The 21,803-nt window shown below is 53.2% G+C and overlaps 3 protein-coding genes across 5 annotated transcripts; 2 read left to right on the top strand and 1 right to left on the bottom strand.

Annotated features, from left to right (window-relative positions):
* Positions 1-9,003: 9,003 nt before the first annotated feature.
* On the bottom strand, positions 9,004-12,915 carry ALYREF (Aly/REF export factor). Its single transcript, XM_004275580.4, has 6 exons — positions 12,533-12,915; positions 11,942-12,073; positions 10,323-10,470; positions 9,687-9,750; positions 9,414-9,591; positions 9,004-9,320 (listed from the first exon to the last, which is right to left on the bottom strand). The coding sequence occupies exons 1-6, from the start codon at positions 12,767-12,769 to the stop codon at positions 9,306-9,308; spliced, it is 774 nt and encodes a 257-aa protein (XP_004275628.1). The 5' UTR covers positions 12,770-12,915; the 3' UTR covers positions 9,004-9,305.
* ANAPC11 (anaphase promoting complex subunit 11) lies at positions 12,891-17,703 on the top strand. 3 transcript variants are annotated; one of them, XM_012535097.3, is made up of 3 exons: positions 12,891-13,030; positions 13,534-13,654; positions 17,356-17,703. In XM_012535097.3, exons 2-3 carry the CDS (start codon positions 13,546-13,548, stop codon positions 17,499-17,501), a joined length of 255 nt encoding a protein of 84 aa, XP_012390551.1. In that variant the 5' UTR covers positions 12,891-13,030; positions 13,534-13,545; the 3' UTR covers positions 17,502-17,703. The 3 variants fall into 3 exon arrangements, with proteins under 3 accessions (XP_012390551.1, XP_004275629.1, XP_049558559.1); XM_004275581.4 differs by having other exon boundaries at positions 12,910-13,050; XM_049702602.1 differs by having other exon boundaries at positions 12,921-13,060.
* A 1,953-nt stretch (positions 17,704-19,656) lies between these two features.
* NPB (neuropeptide B) lies at positions 19,657-20,565 on the top strand. Its single transcript, XM_004275731.4, has 2 exons — positions 19,657-20,203; positions 20,278-20,565. The coding sequence occupies exons 1-2, from the start codon at positions 19,958-19,960 to the stop codon at positions 20,404-20,406; spliced, it is 375 nt and encodes a 124-aa protein (XP_004275779.1). The 5' UTR covers positions 19,657-19,957; the 3' UTR covers positions 20,407-20,565.
* Positions 20,566-21,803: the final 1,238 nt, after the last annotated feature.

A 21,803-nucleotide genomic window follows, 5' to 3' on the forward strand; every position in this document is an offset into this window, starting at 1 on the left:
ATCCTTATATTCTGCAACCTTACTAAGCTCATTTACTAGTTCTTTTTTTTTAAATTAATAATTTATTTATTTATGGTTACGTTGGGTCTTCGTTGCTGTGCGCGGGCTTCTCATTGCGGTGGCTTCTTGTGTTGCAGAGCACGGGCTCTAGGCACGTGGGCTTCAGTAGCTGTGGCTTGAAGGCTCTAGAGCTCAGGCTCAGTAGTTGTGGCGCATGGGCTTAGTTGCTCTGCGGTATGTGGGATCTTCCCGGACCAGGGCTCGAACCCGTGTCCCTTGCATTGGCAGGCGGATTCTTAACCACTGCGCCACCAGGGAAGCCCTCATTTACTAGTTCTTAAAGTTTGTGTAATTCCTTAAGATTTTGTACCTGTAGGATCATGTCACCTCTATGAAAATCCCTGGTTTTACCCTTTCCAAGAAAAGCTTGTGTTAATCTTTTAAAAGAACATATCTTTGACAATTTAATGTCCTAAAATGATGGCATCATATAGTTTTTTTTGGCTGCCTTTGGGTCTTCATTGCTGTGTGCAGGCTTTCTCTAGTTGCGGCGAGCGGGGGCTACTCTTTGTTGCAGTGCACGGGGCTTCTTATTGCGGTGGCTTCTCTTATTGCGGAGCACAGGCTCTAGGCGAGCGGGCTTCAGTAGTTGCAGCACGCAGGCTCAGTAGTTTGTGGCTCTCGGGTTCTAGAGTGCAGGCTCAGTAGTTGTGACGTACAGGCTTAGTTGCTCCATGACATATGGGATCTTCCTGGACCAGGGCTCAAACCGTGTCCCCTGCATTGGCAGGGGGGTTCTTATTAAATATTTGAATGTTGGTGATTAACTCAATCTCCAGCCCCTCTCCCCTCCCCAGAGGTCAGGGGATAGTGGGTGGGTGGGGCTGAGAGTTCCAACCCAGTAATCAAGTCTTGGTCTTTCTGGTGACCAGCATCCAGCCTGAAACTATCCAGGGGCCGACCAAGAGTCATTCATTAACATGAATTGAAAGGGCCTTGTTATGAATAACAAAAGACGATCCTATCATTCAGGAAATTCCAAGGGATTTAGGAGCTCTGTCCCAGGAACCAGGGAGAAAGATCAATTTACTACTTATTTATTATACCACAGTCACTTTTGACGCCTTTTCTATGCTTGTGGCACTTAGGTGGGGAGGAAGCCAGGACACCTGTGGTGAGAACTTCCCGTGGGCACTTCTGGATTTGCTAGGTGAATCCTCTAAGTGTGGTGTAGTGTGGTGTGGTCTTCTATTCCCCTTACATCTCAGGGGGGATGAGCCCCAGGTCAATTTCGGGAGGTGCTGTGGGCTTCCCAATGCTTCATCTCAGGGGACACTCTGCTGGTCCCACCTGCAGTGAGGTGCAGTAGGCTCCAGGAGCTGCCTGGTCCACCATCATCCATCACCACATCAGCTGCTGAGGACTCTTCCCAACATGCAACATTTTATTAGGTATCACAAAATGGTGATTTTTCTAACATTTCTGCATTTCTTAGCTGGAATTCTTTTAAAAGAACCTCCAGTCATCAGCTATTTAACCCCTTCAAATTACAGTTTGTATAGAAAAAAACATTAAATGTTTGTTCCTTTGCTTTTATTTGTCAATTTTTAGAATGAATTAGTGCCAAAGTAATCTCCAGATGTGAACATTAGATTTTTTTAAGTATCATCATCAACTCTTGGATGTTTATATATTTGACAAGGACCAAAAAAAAAAAAAAAAAGAAAAAAGAGAACAACCCAGAAAGAAATATTAACTCTATGAAATCATTAATGGTAACTTGAATGGCTTGTTTATGATGGCTTTGTACATTTAAAAAAACTGGAATGCTCACATTGATTTTATATACAGATATTAATTTACAATTAATTAACATGCTAAAACATTTTATAATTTGTTTGTACAACCCACATAGATAACATAAAAATTAACTCTGGCCTAGCTTACACAAGCTGATGTATTTGAAACTAATGAGAATCGGGCTTCTCTGGTGGTGCGGTGGTTAAGAATCCACCTGCCAATGCAGGGGACATGGGTTCGAGCCCCGGTCCCGGAAGATCCCACATGCCACGAGCAACTAAGCCCATGCGTCACAACTACTGAGCCTGCGCTCTAGAGCCCGAGAACCACAACTACTGAGTCTGTGTGCCACAACTACTGAAGCCTGCACGCCTAGAGCCCATGCTCCACTACAAGAGAAGCCACTGCAAAGAGAAGCCCACGCACTGCAACAAAGAGTAGCCCCCGCTCGCCGCAACTAGAGAAAGCCTGCGCGCAGTAACAAAGACCCAATGCAGCCAAAAATAAATAAAATAAATAATTTTTTTTTTTTTTTTGCGGTACGCGGGCCTCTCACTGTTGTGGCCTCTCCCGTTGCGGAGCACAGGCTCTGGACGCGCAGGCTCAGCGGCCGTGGCTCACGGGCCCAGCCGCTCCGCGGCACATGGGATCTTCCCGGACTGGGGCACGAACCCGTGTCCCCTGCGTCGGCAGGCGGACTCTCAACCACTACGCCACCAGGGGAGCCCTAAAATAAATAAATTTTAAAATAATAAATTAAAAAAATAAAACTAATATGAGATTACCTCCTGGTACTTTGATGGTTTATTTTTATATTAAAATCTTTAATGATATATATTATTTATTGCTATTTTCCCCTAAATGGTCAGTTGATCCCAGGGTGACTCATTAATAACAGCTAATTAATGTAAGCCATATAAACATTTATGAAAATTATACAATCATATGTAATTCCATGACAATATATGTAAATTACCAAAAAAAAAAAATCAACCAGGGTATGTGAGGAAGCCACAATGGAATGCAAAGTGTAACAAAAGAAACTAACTATAGTACAAATTACACTGAAGGGGGTGGAAGAGAAGGACTCGCATAAGCAACTTTGGAAACCAGTACTTTCTCACTGGATACTCTTCTATGCGTTGACCTCAACTCACAGAAGAACCCAATTCTGTACCCTAGTTAGTAAATGCTTCTCACAGGACTATATGTTAGAGTTCTAAAATCAGGTTAGGTGGACACTTAAGGGATTTACATCATATAAGCAAATATCATGTTGATAATGAGAGCCACGTTTCTGTCAGGGAAACAATTTACAAATAAGGGGAAGTGAGAAGGAATCCTATGGAATTGGGTTGGAATCAGAGATATCAGTATGAACTCATGGTTTTTAAAAATGCATATATACAGCTAAATAGATACAGAAGTGAATATAGATGCGTATGCATGAATTAGTATATACAGTTCCTAGCTCTGTCCTGGGAGGGCTCAGATGCAACAACAGCTCAGTAGCAAAGAGCACACCCAATATCCAGATCTTGGTTGCTAAATACAGTCACCATGAAAGGAGCCAGGGACTAGAAGGTGAGCCTGGAGCCTCTCCTGGGGCCAGAAAGTCAGGACGTGCTTTAAAAAGGACATGGCGGTCTTGCCTGGCAGTGCAGCGGTTAAGACTCTGCACTTCCACTGCAAGGGGGTATGGGTTCGATCCCTGGTTGGGGGACTGAGATCCCACATGCTGCATATAACGCAGCCAAAAAAAAACGGACGCGGCATGTCAAAAGGGCACAGGAGGAATCCTAACAGTCTGAGCAACAGAGTTTAACAGTTATCAGATTATGACTCATAGAATCAAATACATACCCACAAGTCCATACTGATATATATAAGTGAATAAATGGTGAAGGGACTGCTCTTTCTTAGAAAAAAATTCCAATTAATGTTGAAAGAATGGGGGAAATGTAAAAAACTCACCATTAAACACCATAATAATTATTGCATCATAGCATGCTAAAATCAGCAGGCAAAATGAGGTGAGAAACAAGTATTCATTTAGTCTCAAAGTTCTCCTCCAATAAATTTATAAAGGGGAGAAGGATAATGCTACAGTCCAGAAACCTGGCAGCTCCTACTGAACCACACAAGCAAGGTCACAGCATGGGTAATGAGACAGATAGACCACCATGCTGTACCCCACGGGAAACCCTTTCAGTGGTATTCTTGCCTGGAATACATAACCCTGGACTAATCATAACGAAGCAAAACAATCCCCAATGAGACTGATCTTCAAAAAGTGTCAAGGTCATGAAAGATACGAAAAGGCTAAGTACTACCAGTTACAGGCGACTACAGACATCTTTAGCTCAAGGCAGTGGCCCAGGCATTCCTCTTCCATGTGAACCAGAGAAAGCATTTACAACACACGCTATTAGGTCAGCTGGCTAAACTTGAATAAGGTCTGTGGTTCAGATAACGGTATTGTTATCAAGTGTTAAGGTCTGATTATGTAAGATGATGTCCTTGTTTTTAAAGACATACACGTGGAAGGATTTAGGGGTATAGTGGCATCACGCTGCAACTTACTCTCCATCAGTTCAGAAAGAAACAGAGAATGAAAAGGAACGGGGTTCCATCTGGGGGTCTGGGTGAGGATCCAGGAATTCTTTGTATGATTTTCACTTCTTTTCTATAAATCTGAATATCAAAATTACAAAATGACACTTAAGAACATGCACAGTTAAACGGAGAAATAGGCCGACTTTAACAGAAATGATTAGGGAAGATGCTAGCTATGTCAATTTCAAGAAGATCACATCATTTCTGATTGAGCATTTCTATAAAATCTAAAGAATACAGGTAATATAAAGAGATCTCTGTATTCATCTTTATAAAACTGGAGTACAGGTACTCATGTTCAACTAAATCAACCTTTTACGATTTTATTTTGTTGAATGTGATGAATGTTGGTGATAGTAACAGGACATTCAATTCCATTTAGGCTATGAGTGTTTGCAAGGAAAGGCCTCCAAATTGTCCAGGGAGGAACGTGTTATCCATGATAACTATTATTCAATCCAGACATTTAAAAAAAGAAAGATTATAAAGAAAAGAAACTGCAAAGCAAAACCACAATGAGAACCCACTTCACACCCTATAGATGGCTAAAATAAAAAAATAGACGGCAACTACTGGCAAGAAAGTGGGGAAGTTGGAGCCCTTATCACTGCTGTCTGGAATGCAAGATGGTGCAGCTGCTGTGGAAAGATCCACGACTCCTCAAAAAGTTAAACTTAGTTGCTTTATGACCCAGCAATTCCACTCCACAGGAACTGAAAACTACCTCCACATAAAAATGTGTACATAGATGCTCACAGCAGCATTATTTCAATAGCCAAAAAGTAGATACAACCCAAATATCTATCAACTGATGAACGGATAAAACAAAATGTGAAATAACCACCATAGGATATTTGGCAAGATAAAGGACTGGATACTAACACAGGCTATAACAACGATGAACCTCAAAGACATTATGCTGAGTAAAGAAGCCAGACACTAAGGTCACATATTGTATAAATCCATTTGTATGAAATGTCCAGAACAGGCAAATCCACAGAGACGGAAAGTGGACAAGTGGAGGCTAAGAGAGGGGAACTGAGGCATGACAGCTAATGGGTTTCTTTTTGGGGTAATGAGAATATTCTGGAATTTGAATGTGGTAGTGGATTTGTGACTCTGTGAATGTAGTAAAATTACTGTAACTGGGTTAGCTCTATAGTATGTCAGTTACACGTTAATAAAGCTCTCATTAAAAAAAAAAATCCTGAAGTAACAAGGGTCTCGTCTGGACAACGTTGGGAAGGTGATTGTTTACATCATTACCCTTTTGTACTGACTGTGTTTTTTTTTTTTCAGTTAAAAAACTAGTGCTTTTAAGAGTACTTCACATTCCATACACATTGAAACAAAAACACAAAAGCCTACTCCATCCTCTCTGCTTTTTCAGTCGTTGTCTATGGATGTCACCCACGTCAGTCTCCAAATGCTAGGCCCTGGCGGCCCCTCCTCAAGCCAAGCTGCACCTCTGGTAGATGCCCCCACAGGGCTACTTCCTTCAAAGCCCAGCACAGAAGCCAGTAGTGAGGCCCCACAACCTCTGCCCCCTCCACCCAGCCACGCTTAGGCTCTGGCTTGTCCTGGCGTTCTCACCCCAGGACCTTTGCACTTGCTCTTCTCTCTGCCAGCAAGGCTCCCCTCCAAATATCCAGGTGCTCACACCTCCACCTCATCAGCAAAGGCCTCTCCCCACTCCTTACCATCCTCTGCTTTGTTTTCCTACACAGCCTTGTCACCACCTGACATCCTGTATTTCACTTTTCCGACCTTTCCCCCATTGGAATGTACGTTCCAGCAGAACACAAATGCTCTATGTTCTCCTTCACTTATTTCTATTGTAGTTGTTAGACTGTACTATAATTTCTCACTTTTGTTTCCTGTATTAGAGCCTCAGCTCCCTGCATGCAAGAACAAAACCCTTGTTTAGAGAACTGTTGCTGAGCACAGACACAGCAACGTTCCTCTTCTGGTATTTCAAACCATGTCTAAGTGTGACAACTGTTCAACGACTCTGGCACCTTGGCTCCTGCTGGGTTTCCCATCACCTGCCAAGGAACAGGGCTGTTCCTCCTTATCCACGTTGCTCTGTAAACCACGTGTATCTTTGCTCAACCAAGCAAATGTCAGGAACACACCCAGGAGCTGAGTGGCTCCTCTCCACCTGAGCATCCCATCAGAGCCCAGAAGCCCCAGTCCCTGTGGGTGTGCCACCCTACCTGGCGCTGGCTTTCTTCTCAACACCTTTGAAAATCCTAAAGACTAACTGACCAGCCAGGCGAGGCGTGTTGCCACTCCTGGACCAATCACTGAGCTTTCCACTCATACCACATGGTGGGAGGTGGGCTGGGGCACATCCCAGTGGGGGCCTGACCCAGCAAGAGGGGCAGCCCCATCCACCCGTTCTGCGAGACTGCAATCCAGCGTCTGAGCAAAGAACATGAAGGAGAAAACGTGCAAGAGCACCAAGTCTATTTCATCCTTTCACTCATTCGACCAGTATTTTGGGGGAAGTGCTGACTATCACAGGGACACCCAGCACTGCCCTCAGGTGACCAGAAGCCTGAGTTGCCTTGGAGCACAGAAGCTGCCGCTGCACACTCACCAGTCCTTTCTTTCCAAGAGTATCCCTACGTGAACAGCAAAGCACATGGTCCTCCAGCCCTTGAAGTAATGTGGGGTTTCCCATTTCACAAATAAGAAGACTGAGGATTAAAATGATGAGAAGGCTTCTCTCAGCTCCCTGCCAAAACACAGGCTTTTTGACTCGGTCGCCTCCCCACCACAGGCCTCCGGCAACCATGACGTCACCCCCTGCCTACTCCTGTCGCCTCCAGCTAGTGTCCCCAAGCCAACTTCCAGGTCAGAGACATCCAGCTCAAAGCAACTCTCGTCTGGGTCCACATCTGGACGCCTACCCACATCCGGTGTTTCTGCCCACCTGGACCCACCACTGAGCACGGCCCCTGTCCATGGCCTGCTTTCTTCCTGAAACTTTCTCTTCACTAAAGACATCCTCCTCCCATGCAGCACCCCTTGGCCACTCCTCACGATGCCCCACAAGCCCCCAAATCCTGGCCATCACTAGCTCCAAACACCTGAGCCAACAGCCCACGGCTCCCCATCCCAGGGGCCACTAGTCCCACCATTTACAGCCTCTGGCCTGGGCCCAGCGCACCCCTCAATCAGGTGCTCTTCAGCTTCCAGGCGGAGCAGAGCAAGATGTCCTACCGCCTCTCCCAACATCCAGAAAGCAGTCTCCTTGCCTGGAACGTGCCTGCTTAGCCCAAGGCCACCTCCTCAGGGGTGCTGCCCAGCTCTGCCCAGATGGTCCAACCTCTACCACACCCACCCCTCATGACCATGGCACCTAAAGCCAGGCCCTGGACGATCCCTTCCTGTTAGACTGGGCTCCTCTGAGGGCAGGGATGAGTCACCTCACCCATCTTTCCATTAAGCGCCTAACATGGCTCAGGCAGCTCAAGTGGCAGCCGCTGGATCTGCAGTGATAGCTCGGTAACTGACAGTTAAAAGGCCACCCCTTAATCACACCCCTTCCTCGTGACTCACTCCAGCCCCATCCCAAACATGGAAGCCTGAAAGCCTCCTGAGCTGCAGACCATGGCAGCTGCCTCCGGAAGAACCAATGGCTGCCATAAGGCTGGGGTGACTCTGAGCTCCATTCTGCAGGCCCCCACCCACCCCTCCCCACAGTCTCTATTCTCAAAAAGCTATCACCATGTTCTAACCAACCCAGCATCAGGTGATAAAAGGTTCCCCCTCCCACCCCGGAATGTACCTGTGAGCCACAGAACCAGGACCCTGTGAGTAGCTCACAGGCATGCCCTCAGGAGAGGGGGCACAAAGGGGTGTCCGTGCCCTGCATTCCACAGGGATCTCGGCCCCTCCTGAACCACAGAAACTGCACGGCAGGTCACCGGCGTTCAAGCGTGTGACGTCACTGTCCAGCTCTAGTCTGTCCCAGGAGTGGTCCAGATGGGCACCCGTGTCTGCCAGCCCCTCCAGTTCTCTGCAGATCGAGTTATATTCTTCCGCAGCTCCCACTAGCTACATCACCAAGTACGCAACTAAGAAAACACCCTAACACGGTGCTCCTTCCTTGATGACACAAAAGACGAAAAACATGAGGGGATTATGTTGCAAAGTCAGAACTGCTAAATCACATTTCTGAGAACCAGAGCATCAGAAGGAAAGGAACAGTTCAACCCAGAAGCCATATGAAATCTGGCAGAAACACAGGGCACCCCGCCCCACTCCACCCCGCCCCTCACCTGGCTGTGCAGGCAGTGCACAGGCAGCTGCAGGCTGAGGACCACTGCTCCACATCCTCCCACCTACCGGGGTTGGGGGTGGAGAGAAAGGAGTTCGGATCTGCGGGAACAGAGATGGGAGAGGGGCAGCCACCATCCTCCTGCAGGACTAACTCCAACCTGCAGGCCAAGTGCCACGTGCCTGGCAGGCCTGCCCCATTTCCCCCTTAGATCCTGTGTCCCCCCTGCCCGCCAGACCACACCAGAGTTCTGGCCCAGGTGAGGACTCCAAGAGTGAGATGAATTAAACAGTTCCAGCTCTACACACATTTCTATTTTATTATGGCAAAGGTGAAAACACCACCTTCTCCACAACAACAACCAGTAAAATTTATCCCAAAAATAACTCAGTACAAAACAGGTCTGTTTCAGAATTTAAAAAAAAAAAAAAAAAAAGGAAAAAAAAAAAAAGAAACCTTTACATGAATTTTAAATCCTATTTTAGAACATAAAGGAAACAAATCCATCATTGGCCACACAGCCCCAGTCTGTCACCCCTCCCACCAGGGAGCACGGACGAGACTTCCGGGTCCTGGTCCATGCACGGATTTGCCAGTCTGTTTAACTGGTGTCCATCTGAAACAGAGAAAGAGAGGTTCTCGCTCAAAATGAGGTCCTCCTCCAGTTGGTCTTTGACCGGCCCCCACCCAGTCTTCCTCTGGGACTTACTCTTGCATTATAAGCATCCAGCTGGGCGTCCAATTCCTCTGCAGAAAGCTGCTGCTTTGAACTCCTGCCGGTTCCTCTGCCTCTGCCCCGGCTGCCTCCACGGGTGCCTCTCCGGGTGCCACCGCCACCACCAAAACCTCCCGAACCACGGTTTCTAGTCATCCCGCCTCTGTTTATGCTACCAAAAAAAGGGAACTTGCTCACGTGCCTGGAAAGGTCTGCGGGGTAAGTGGACACCCACAGGCCAGCCCCGCCCAGAGGCCCCAAACTCACCTCTGTGCAGGTCTCCGCTGTGTGTCAATCTGTGAGGTGACGAGCTGAATGTTCATGGGGCGGCCTGCGGCAGAGAACACAAGAGGACCAGCTCCTGTTAGAGGACTCTGAGGCCTGCTGGCGGCACACACCCTGGCCTCCATGCAAGCACTAGAAAGGGGCGCTGTGCATCTCAATGCTCCCAACAAGAGCAACAGCCTGGAGATGCTGGTGGGAGAACGAAATGTTGCCAACGACAGCCCCACCAGCGCCTCCTTGCTCCTTCTCACCCAGTGTAGGTGGGTGTCTGTCAGGTGTCCGGGGTGCTCACAAGCGGAAAAGTACCTTTGTCTTTACGACTACAGCCCGGTACTCAGAGGTGTACTATGGTGGTTCTGAGAAGGCTTCACAGAAGTGAATCTTCCGGAAGGAGCTGAAGGAGGGGAGGAATGTAGCTTGCTGGATGGGGGTTCACAAGAGGTTGGTCCAGATGTACGGGGCAGCATGAGAAGTGGCAGAATGGAAGAGAGAGACAAAGGGGCGAATGCAAAGTGTCCTCAGGTAGAGGGGGTCCTACTCCTGCAGGGCTGGGGCCAGCCCCAGGCTCCACAAACTGCCTACAGTGTTGTAGCCTTTCTGAGCCAATCCCAAACGCACCATCCAAAGGGACACCGTTGTACTGTTTCATAGCTTTTAGTGCATCTGCCTTCCGCTCAAAGTGCACATCAGCTGTTCCTAAACTGCGGCCGGATCGGTCGTAGTGCACAGCCGCCTTCTTCAGAGTTCCAAATTCAGCAAAGAGTTCCTGAGAGTCAGAAAGAGCAGTTGTCAGCAAAGCAGTTTTTCTTCTGGCGCCCCAGGGACACTCCCTGGAAGTATGAACTGCTTTGGGGTATTTCCCTGGGAGGCAGACATACATGTTGGGGGCAGGGCAGTGGTAGTAGGGTCTGGGGTATGGGATGGGACAGGTGGGACAACAATTTCCAAGAGCAGCTGGGCCCGAGGGCTCCTGCCCACTTGGGGACCTGACATCTGCACCACGATGCAGGTAAAGATCACAAAGCCCACCAGTGAAGGGCACAAGATTAAGTCGCTATCTTCTTCAACAAAGGAAAATTTACAACACACCCAAGGACTGTGCCAAGAAGCAGCAAAGGTCAAGATCACAGAGCAAGGGGCTCTATCCACTTGTGGACCAGCTCCAAGGGCCCGCTGACTGGGAGCCCTGACCCAGCCCCTCCCCCAGGGCAGATTCTGGCTCACCTTTCCCTCTCCTCCTACTCAAGCCTGCCGCAAAGCCTGAAGTCAAGCGCTGCCATGGAAACTGCCCTGACCTCAGGCAGGCTGGGAGTTGGAGAGGGAACCCAGAGTGTGGGGCTACTCCGGCCGCAGGCACACAGCGGGAAGTGGAGTTCACCAAAAGCGGTTTCCAGTGGATGCCAGAAACCACCTTAAAAAAAGTGTTGAGACACTGTGAGTGCTCACCGGCCTTGCTCTGTCCTCCCACGGTAAAGTAAAGTGGCTGGGCTCTGGGAAATTGAACCCAGGAAGGCCCAGTACCCTGACCCAGCCATCTCCTGGACTGACCCCCAAGATATCATTATAGAAAGCAAATTTAAATGCCTTTGGGGTTCAATCAAAGAAAAAAAAGAAAGAAAAAAAAAAGAAAAGAAAGAAGAAAAGGAGGCTTCAACCAAAGATGAGTTAGAGAATCATGCCACTAACAAAACCCAGGAAGTGAAAATAAGTGAGAATAAAACAGGGAACAAAATTCCATATAAGACATAGGCCTTAAGGCAAATGGAGCCAAAGTGATGCTGGCACCATCCTGCTTCTGTGCTTTGTCAGTTCTACAAATGAAAGGCTTTCTCCTCCCAACAAACCGTTAAAACAGGCACAAAGTAAAGAAGGCGAATAGCCTAGTTTTTTCAATAACACAGAAACGACACACATTCAACCAAGCTTCTGTTAGAAAAGCTTAGGCGAAGGGCCTTCACCCACAGAACGAACACGTCTTAGTAACGAAGAGCAGCGGCTCCTCAGACTAAGCTGGGGGCCTGTCTTCCAGCACAAACTGACCCACTGGTCAGACTTTCAACTCTAGCTTGACCTCTCCTTTGCATTCCTGGAGCCCCTTACAGGGCACAGTGGCTAGCCCTTGGGTGCCTGGGAGGGCTCACTGTCCTAAGGTGGGTGGGGATTCAGGGCTACGTCCCAAACACCACAATCAATTCCGTGCGGGGTAACCTGCCCACCGAGAAGCTCCAGTCCCTTACCTGAATATCAGCGTCAGACACTCCAAAATCCAGATTTGACACCAGCAGTTTCCCACCGGTCTCCACGCCGGCACCACCCCCAAAACCGCTATCGAAAAGGTCATGTTGCCATTTGTCAGGAAGTTGTTTCGGCTAAATAAAAAGTAAAGATAAGAACAGAAAGAGACCCGTGAGTCTCACTCCAGGGCTAGCCCTCGACCTCACGGCCATAGCAAGACCCTCCCCCATCACGGCAGGGAGAAAGGCGCGTAGAGGGACCCGCAGCCCCCGCTTCCCGCCCACTCCAGGCCGCAGCCGACCGTCGGGGCCACACGTCCCGCAACTTTTCACTTCCCTCCACCTAACTTCCCATCTCCCGGGCGGTCGCGCCAACGGCCCTTCGGCCCCCGGCGCCATGAGGCCGGACGCCCAACCAAGACAAAGGCCGCCGGGGTCTCCGCCTTGGAGCCCGGCCGGCGCGCGACCTCCCCGTCCGCTCGGCCGGCCGGCGCCCTCGCCCTCCAGCCCGGTTGGCCGGCTGGCTGCCCGCCCCGGCGCCGCGCCGCCGGCCCGTTCCCCTGCCGCGGCCCGCCACCCGGCCTCCGCACTCACCCTGCTGTAGGGCGCCGGCCGGTTTCTGCCGCCGCCGCCCGCCGCGCCGCGGGCGATGGCCGGCCGGTTCCGAATGGGTCCGCCGCCTCGGTTCACTCGCGCTGCGGCCTGCGCCCCGCCTCCGCGGCCGCCCTGGGAGCCGGCCCGGCCGCGGCCCCTGCCCCCGCCGCGGCCGCCTCGCTGGCTCCGGTTCAGTTTAATGATGTCGTCCAGAGACATATCCATTTTGTCGGCCATGGCGGGCGCGGAATCGGCCTCGGCTCGAGCCCGCGCGTCAGCACGTCGGCACGTCACTTCCTGCGCCGCCCGGGGTTTTCCGGTGCCGCGTCCTCGGAGCGGCCGTGGATTGGCTGTGGGTCGGTGGCGTCGGCAAGGAGCGAGGCGGCGCGTGCGCGCTGGGCCAAGGGGCTCGGCAGGCGCCGCTGAGAATTGCCGGGCCGCGGCCGCAGTCGTTTACATACCTTCCCGCGCGGCGCCGGCGCTGCCAACTGAAAGCGGGTGGGGCGGCACGCGATTAGGTCGGCGGGGGTGAGGCCGTTGGGGCGGGGCCGGGCGTGCCGACCCTCCCTTGCCCCTCCCCCACCGCACCCAGACCCCGCACCCCAGTCCCGCGGCGGGGAGCGGGTGCGGCTTGCGCGACCTGGCCCGGGGTTGTTACGGCGTGCCCTCGTAGGGAGCGGGCGTGGGTCTCCATCTCTCACCCCGTCAGTCATGTCCCTTTCAGAAGTTGCGCAGAGCGCGTTTTTGCAATTGTTAACGGAATCCGACGCGCCTTTCTCTGGACGCCCGCGCAGAAGTGCGGTGTTGCCAGACGCCTTGAGCGTCCTGGTCTCCCGAGGAGTCGGTCCCAGCCCCAGCCCCCTTGTAGACAGCTTGTGCTGCCCTTCGGCGGCGACTCCTGCTTGCGCTGACCCTCTGGCTCGGGGCGGCACTCCTTTGGCTCACAAGTGCTGTAGCTCCGCATACTCAACGGAGCCTCGTGGTCTCTTTCCTCCCCGCAGGCTTCCCGCGCCATGAAGGTGAAGATCAAGTGCTGGAACGGTGTGGCCACTTGGCTCTGGGTGGCCAACGACGAGAACTGCGGCATCTGCCGGATGGCCTTCAATGGCTGTTGCCCGGACTGTGAGTGCACCCTGCCCGCTCTCTCTCGAGCTTTGCCTACCCTTCGGCCTTGACGTGTCCCTAGAAATACCTGCGCAGCGTCCCTAGGGTTTGGTTTCCTTTCCCCAGGAAAAGTTAATAGAGAAAAGCCAGGCTATTTGGGCCCATATTTGTACAAAGACCCCGTCAAAAGTTTTGTAAGAAAAAGAGCACAGCTTCCTATCCTGATGGAAGTCGCTATGAGACACGTGGAACAAAAAGTTGTGTTAAAACCTTTCATTTGAAAATTCTCAAGCGAACACAAAAACGTAATGTTATAAGGTCATCCCCCATGCAGCACATAGAGCAGTGAGTAACATGTGTCTATATTTGTTTTTGCCCAGATGTTTTAAAGTTAATGCTAGATATGAAGCCTCACCCCACTCACTTCAGCTGCGTCTCTAAATGTAGTGCTGACTTTTACCCACCACTGTTGTCACATCAGATAACATGACGATAGTTCTTTACTGTTGCCCCTCATTCCTAGTCCTTATTCAGATTTCTTTAGTTGTTTCCAAATGTCTTTTTTTTGCGGTACGCGGGCCTCTCACTGTTGTGGCCTCTCCCGTTGAGGAGCACAGGCTCAGCGGCCATGGCTCACGGGCCCAGCCGCTCCGCGGCATGTGGGATCCTCCCGGACCGGGGCACGAACCCATGTCCCCTGCATCCGCAGGCGGACTCTCAACCACTGCACCACCGGGGAAGCCCCGCAAATGTCTTTTTGTTATTGGGTGGGGTGAGCCAGGACCCAAGGTGTGATCACTTTGTTCCTTCGCTACTTAATCTAGAGCAGTTCTGTTTCGAGTTCTCTGTCCCTTTTTAAAAAAGACATCTAATTATTTCAGAAAGTGTGGTCTTGCAGAATGCCTGCGCTCGGGTTTTATCGGATTTCTTCGTGGTGGCGGCCTTTGCATCGTTCCTTTGTCCCCACTGTATTCTGTGAACTCAAAGTGTTCGGTTATATATTTGGGTCAGAAGCAGATTTTTGCACCAGTAATTTAGTTTCTAGTCAGACCCAACTGAAAGGATCTGAGGCTTTGCCTAGGGGACAAGGGTGGTCCCAAGAGAGAAGAGGGACGTGGGGACTGGTGAGAAGTCAGTGACCAGGCCTGTCACTGTGGGGCTGTGAGCATCGGAATAATCATAGGTTTTTGCTTCTTACCATGAAATTGAAATTATTGAATTGTGGTGCAAATATCATTTTATCTTAGTCTTAATCTTTACATCTCCTGAGAGGAAATGTCATCACTCAGGGGCTAATCTATCCTGATTTAATCAAACAGGTGGGATATAATCTTGGGAAGTCAGTGATTGGCTCTACTTGATGAGGTTTTACATAACAGGGAAGGAAAGTAGAAGCACAAGGTCTGGCTTGGTTTAATCCATTTAAAACCACCCTTCCTAAGGGTACAGCACAGGCTGTGGGTAGGTACTTGCAACTTCCTCAGCAGCAGATTGTGACCTCTGAACAGAAAAGTCCTCGGAAGCATTTATGTGGCCATTCCCTCGGCCTAATGTGGGCCAGTGAGCCTTTGTGTCTGAGATGGCACCAGGGGCCGCATCCCAGTGTGCGGTGCTTGCTCACGTGTGCTGGCTGCTAGGAAGAGGGGGTTTAGAGTCTGAACTTTGGACCTGCTGGTTATGAGGTTAGAGTGAGCCAGTTGTAATGAGCAAAGTGTTTGGCTAGGCCAGGGCGCTTTCTATACAGATCAAGTGACACTGGGTTTCTCTCTGCTGAAATGGAACTCCTATGGAGAATCCAGAGTGACTCAGGCTGTCATAAATCTGCTCCTCGTCCCTGGGCTTTGGGAGTGAAAGTCTTGTTAAGAAGATTCCACCGGCGCTGGCATGAGTCACTGTCGGCTTGCACTTGTGCTGTCAGATGCCCCGGCGGGCTGCCTCCAGGAGCCCTCCCTCAAACGGACAGGATGGCTGGGTACCCCCACCAACAGGCTGGCTGGCCCCTGCTCACCCTCTTCCAGACTCTGTTTGTAGGGACTAATGTGTTAGGGGTGATTCCAAGCATAGTTCTGCTGAGGTTGGAAAGACCCTGGGTGGGTGGGAACCAATATAAATCAGGTGTCACACTCTGTGGGTTCCTGGCACAGAGTCCTACTCACCCCACCCCCCCTGGCCTGGGAAGCAGAGTGAGTTAGATCGTTTTGTATTTGCCAAGTAAATTATTTTCTGTTTGTTTTGTCATAAAAGTTTCAGAAAGGGTGTGGCGTTTCGTTATTGAAAGGATTTTTTTAAAAGATTGAGGAACACTGCCCCAAACCAAAGAGTAGAAAGATGGAAGTGCCCATCCCTTCAGGCTCCGTGGGGTTTAGGTACCACTGTGGGGCAGGGGCTGCTTGCGAATTGGGAAGGAGCTGAGTGTTTTCAGCAGACATTGAAGGATATTTAAGACCTGGCACCCATACCAGCCTCCTGGTCCCTTCAGGCAGTGGCATCTGCCTTCGTGAGTCGTGTGGCCCTGGCCTCCTGTCTGTCAGGTCGGGTGACGGAGGCTGCGGGAGCACCGTGAGGTTGGATGAGAGCACAGGCCAGGTTCCCAGCCCCTTGTGCAGCTCGGAGCAGGTGCTACATGAGGTTTTGAGAGCATTGTCATGTGGCTCAGCCATGGTGTTATCTCTTTAACGCATCGTACAGTCAACTGTCCCTGTGTTTGGTGTCAAGAGTGAGGACCAGGACCACAGGTGACCAGCCCAGCCCTGTGGTCACAGGGGTTCAGCCCTGCACTTAGGAACCACTTCGTGGACAGGATGTACCCTGTTCACCCTGGCTTGTCCGGCTGGTCCACCGTGTTTATGTGCTAGTGACATCTGGATACAGCTCGTGTTTGATAGGCGTGAAGGGCCCCCAGGGCAATGATTGGGGGAATGACACCCCTAAGAGAGGGTGGAGAAAGCAAGCTGCAGCTCCTTAATGCCCATGGGGACCTGACTCGAGGCTGGGGGAGGCCACTGTGCTCTGCTGGCACCAGCTGCGTGATGGGGTTTTCTAGATTCTTGAAAATCAGAGAGAGGCTAGTTTCTCTTGATGACAGGCAGTGTAGCGTGTCCTCTCTGTGCCAGGCCCTCTCCACAGAGGTAGCATTTCCAGGTGTGTGGGGTGGAGTGCCAGCAGCAGGTGCCCTGGGCCTTGGAGGTAGGATCCTTTTAGGCTAGAAATGGAGAGGAAATGGAAGGTAGTGCTGTATCACTCCCAGCTGCCACCAGCCCACTCCCTGGTACTGCACTGGGTCCCTGCTGCCTAAGGAAGGAGCCATCTAGGTCCCAAGGCCCCAGCCCACCTCACCTTGATCAAGAGGAATAGTTCACCGCTCAGAGGCGGGTCACCTCTGCAGGCTCCTTGACACACTGATGTAACCTTCTTGGCATCACAGGTGCCAGGTGATGGCAGAGCTGTGGTGTGTCTGCAGATGGGCCCAGCCCCTGGGAGGCCAGAGCTCTTCCTGCCGCTGAGCTCCCTGAGCTGCTCCCCCTTGTGAGGGGAGAGTGGAAGCAGGAGCAGCCTGGGTGGGCTTTGCAGATGTTTACCTGGGGCAGCTGCACGGCAGAATCTGTGGTTTCACTCCTGAAACCTGTCCTCTCTAAGACACAAGGCCACCCTGGGTGCACATCCCCCACCTGGCTTGTCCCGAGCTCTGTGACTCACTAGTCCTCTCATCCCACCCGCAGGCAAGGTGCCAGGTGACGACTGCCCGCTGGTGTGGGGCCAGTGCTCGCACTGCTTCCACATGCACTGCATCCTCAAGTGGCTCAATGCGCAGCAGGTGCAGCAGCACTGCCCCATGTGCCGCCAGGAGTGGAAGTTCAAGGAGTGAGGCTGCACTGCCTTACTCCCCCCTCGCCCTGAGACGGCCCCACCCCCACATTGGCTCTGGGTGGCCATGGTTTCCACTGGGACAGTCCCCTTTGGGCTGTGACAGGGTTGAAACGAGGACTGGAGCTGTGGTTGTTTTTTTCCATCACAACACTGACACTTTTATCCAATAAGTAAAACTCATTAAACCACATGAGCCTGGCCAGAGGCCTCCTGTTGCTTGTTTTCTTGGTGCTGAGGCTGTCTTGGTGTGCGCCGAAATGAAAACTCTCATGAATAAACATCTCGATGTGTTTCCACGAGGCCCTGAGTCACATCCCCTGGAGGAGAAGGAGCTTGGGATCAGCCGGAGGAGCCGGGGTAGGAGGGACGGGCTCAGCGGCTTGAAGAGACTAGCCGTGCGGAGGCCTGGGGACTACTCTTCAGGCTGGTCGTTAGGACCCTGGCAGGACACAGCTGGTGGCCACTGCTTTGGTTCCTCCTGCCGGTGGGCCTTCCCTGAGCAGGTGCTGGTGGTGCTGAACCGGCTCTGCTGAGGCAGCTGTGATGGGTTTTCTTGATCCCTTTCTCCCCTGCTCCAACTGAAAGCCAGCTCCTTGTCAGGGCTGATGTCCTTGACGTTAGGATGTGTCCGCAGGTGTCTGAGGGTCTCCCTTCCTAGGGAAGGACAGCCGTTGGGCCATCTTTGAGCACTTCTGTTCCACCACAGCTCCCATGGGGTGGTGGCCCCTGGGGGGCAGCGGTCCCAGACCTAATGGTCTTGTGCAGCTTCTGGGTGGAGACCGCTGCAGGCTGCATGTCTTGTGAGCACTGGCTCCTTCCAGTCTATTCTCGATGACCTCCCCCCTCGGGGCCACTGTCCTGTAGCTGGTTGCTGAGCACGTTTATGCTACTCTACCTGTCCCCAGTCCCCAGGCGAGAAGACTGGGCAGTGCATGGTCACCCATGTGGTACCATGCTTCCCATCTGAACATTGTGCCCAGAGGAAAGGAAGCCCTCACAGAACCTGGAGGTCATGTGCTCCTTGCCCAGAAACCCAACTGCCAGGGCCCTTGTGCTGGTGTCTGTCCTGGGAAGGCACGTGGCCAGGATGTTTGGAAAGTGTGAGCAGGAGGACGGGTGGCTGAGCAAGCCTAATGGCTGACGTCGCCTGCTGTGTGCCCTCCATCTTGGACCCTTGGGTTCAGCCTCCTGGGTGCTCCTACTTAGCTGCCAGTTTCTAGGCAGCAGCTCTACTCTAGGGGCCTGTCTACACTGTCTGGATGCAGGGTCACCAAGGAGCTCACAGACCAGTAGGAAGACCAGCCCTCACTGAGAAGTGGGCTGTGGCAACTGCAGAGGGTCCCACTGCAGGGCCTGGCCTCCATCTGGCCTACCCCCAGTCCGCCTCCCCTCCCTGAAGTCCTTCCTTCCCTGGGGAATGCTCTCCTGTGACAGGAAGTACCCACATGCCTGGGGTGCCAGACCCTGAGCCCAGCCTCCAGGCTTTTAGCCTTCCTGCGCTGGGACAGGTGCACTCACCCCAGAGGGGTCCACAGCTTGCCATAGGTCACATGGTCCTCCTGGCAGGCCACTGCCCCTTCCCTGCCAGGTGGGCTCCTCTCCACTCTTTCCTGGGTTCCAGCCCAGTCCTCCCAGGGCCTGCTTGGTCCCCTTGAGCTGGACACACAGCTGCCTGCCAGGCCCTGCACACACCCAGAGTCCAGCCATCTGCCCTCTCCCGGGAAGCTCAGGGGCCACACCAGGTCCTCTCAGGATCCCATAACCTCAGCTCTCTCTCCCCGCCATGGTGGCACAGGATCACAGCACCTGCCTTTGCAAATGCTCTCCCCTGGCTTCCCCTCATCTCTCCTGTGAGCCATTCTGCCTGTCCTGCCATCAGCTCTGAGGACCAGACCAGTTGTTGAAACTGACTTCTGGCCCCAGGCCCTTCCAGACTTCCGTGCCTCCTCAAGAAGCCCTTGTCCTCTGGTCAGTTCCCCTTTAGGGTGGGAACTGCTCGTTTGTCCCCTGGGCACAGTGCAGCCAGTGGCTCTCTCTCCAGCCTCATGAGTGCTGGGGACCTCCGGGGGTGACTCGGGGCTGGGGCGCCATCGGACTGGTTGAGGGTTCAGTGCAGCACTGCTGCCCCCGCTCCCACTGAGGCCAGACCCAGGAGGGACCAAGGTTGGTGGGAGTGGCCTGGGGGCCGCCTCCCAGTAAGAGCAGGCAGGGTCAGAAACGGGGAGGTGGGCCGGGGTGGGGGAGAAGGGGGCGTCTCCACCAAGCTCTCGACCATCTGTTCCTCCAGCGCGCCCCTGTGCCCAATAGGCGCTGACCCCATGGGGCTTCTCCCTCTGGGATGGGGAGGCCCCTGCGTCCCGGCGTCCGCCCTCGCACCTCGCCCCGCCCAGCCGCAGATACAAGGCGCCGGTGCTGCTGTTTCGCGCCCCGCCGCCCGCCGCCGCCCGCGTCCCCATGGCCGGGCTTGCGATAGTGGTGGCCGCCGCCTTGGCGCTGTGCCTGCTGCTGGCGCCCCCCGGCCTCGCGTGGTACAAGCAGGCGGCGGGGCCGGCCTACTACTCCGTGGGTTGCGCCGCGGGGCTGTTGTCCGGCTTCCGCAGGTCGCCGTACGCGCGGCGCTCCGAGCCCCCCCGTGGGCACGGGACACCCCGGGACGGGCTGGAGCCTTTCCCGGAGCTGCGCCCCAGCCTGCGGAGCCTTGTGAGTACTGGGCGCTGGAGGGTGCGGGGCGCTGGAGGGGTGCGGACGCCCCCTCATCCTCCCCCCGCCCCCAGGCCGTGTGCGTCGAGGACATTACCCGGAACCTGAAGAGCTGCGAGCGGCTCCCCGACGGCCGAGCCATGTTCCAGTGCAAGGCCGACGTCTTCCTGTCACTCCGCGCCGCGGACTATCTTAGCACGTGAACCCCGATCCCGGAACGTGGACCTGGCCTGGCTCCCGCGGGCACACCCTGGGGCCTGCCCTTGCCCTGGCACCAGATGGCACCCAGTACCGCCCACCCATCCCCATAGTAAATGGCTTAATGAATAAATGAGACTCGCAGCCTCTGGGGGGGCCGGTGGCCCAGCAGACGGAGTGGGCAAGTACCTGTGAATCTCCAAACCGGACTCTGGCCACCTAGGAGCACAGACAGCAACTAGGGCCCTTAGGCCCACAGGCTTCACGGAAACACCTGCAGAGGAGCTCCCAAGCCCCACTGCTGGCAAAGTGCTGCTGGGCCTCCAGCTGTATTGGCCCCAGACATCTTCTGGAGCCCCACATCTGGCTCTGCAAGGCTGCTCTCCATGTCCCCCACCTCCAGCCCCTACCCGACACCTCCCTGCCTTTGTCCACGCAGCTCCTGGATCCTCCCAGGAGGTGGTGCCTGGGTCGCCCACTAGCCATCAAGTCTATTAGGCCAGCTCAAATGTCCTGCCTTACAAAAGCTTCCCCTGAACACTCCACACCGGGAGGCCCTCCTGCCTCAAATCCTAGGTTTCTTGAGACCAAAGATCTCCCTTACCAGAGGGGCAGCTCTGGGGTCACTCTTCTTGGAGCCCCCCAAAATTCCTCAAAGTACACAGCACAGGACAATACTTGTGCCAAGTGAATGAATAGGCTGGGCCCAGCAGGAGTGGGAAAGCAGCCAGATGTGCAGCTCCAGGACCAGGAGGGGCTGCACCAGGGGGATGACAAAGCTGGGCGCCACTGCAGCTGAGTCCTGAATCTGACGTCAGGCAGCTGGCTCCTCCCAGGCCTGGGAACTCTTTGTTCAGCCCTCCCTAGACCCACAGGGAAGCACATATCCCCAAAGCAATGGGTGCTGCCCCACCTTGAAGAGGGAGGGGCTGTGTAGGGCCAAAGCTCCTGAGCACAGCTGCCTTGTGCCAGCCTCCCCCCACCTCACACTCAGGCTAATTCCCTAATTCACTTGTGGGCATCTTAGCAGGTTGATTTGCCCTCCCCACCCCCAATGAAGTTGACTTGAGTCCTTGGCCTGAGCCCTGGTCCCAGAGGTCTGCAGCCTGTCTCAGTGGTGTCCCCCACCCCCATGGGGCCTTGCCAGCTGGACCTACCGGCCCTCCACTTAGGCTGGCGGTGGGACCCGCAATCCTGCTGCACCTGGTGGACCAGTCTCTGGAGGAGCCCACCTCCTGGACCCCCAGGCCCTGAGTCTCCTCCAACCGTGCGTGGCTCACCTGGGGCTTCCTGACTGCTGCTGTGGACTGTTCCCCAGTCCTCACCTTGCGGTGCCACCCAGCAGGGGGTTCTCAGCAGGCCTAGGGCTGACTCCAGTCTCAAGAGGAACCTCCGGCCTCTC

This window comes from Orcinus orca, chromosome 19, assembly GCF_937001465.1.
Source record: "Orcinus orca chromosome 19, mOrcOrc1.1, whole genome shotgun sequence".
NCBI lineage: Eukaryota > Metazoa > Chordata > Mammalia > Artiodactyla > Delphinidae > Orcinus > Orcinus orca.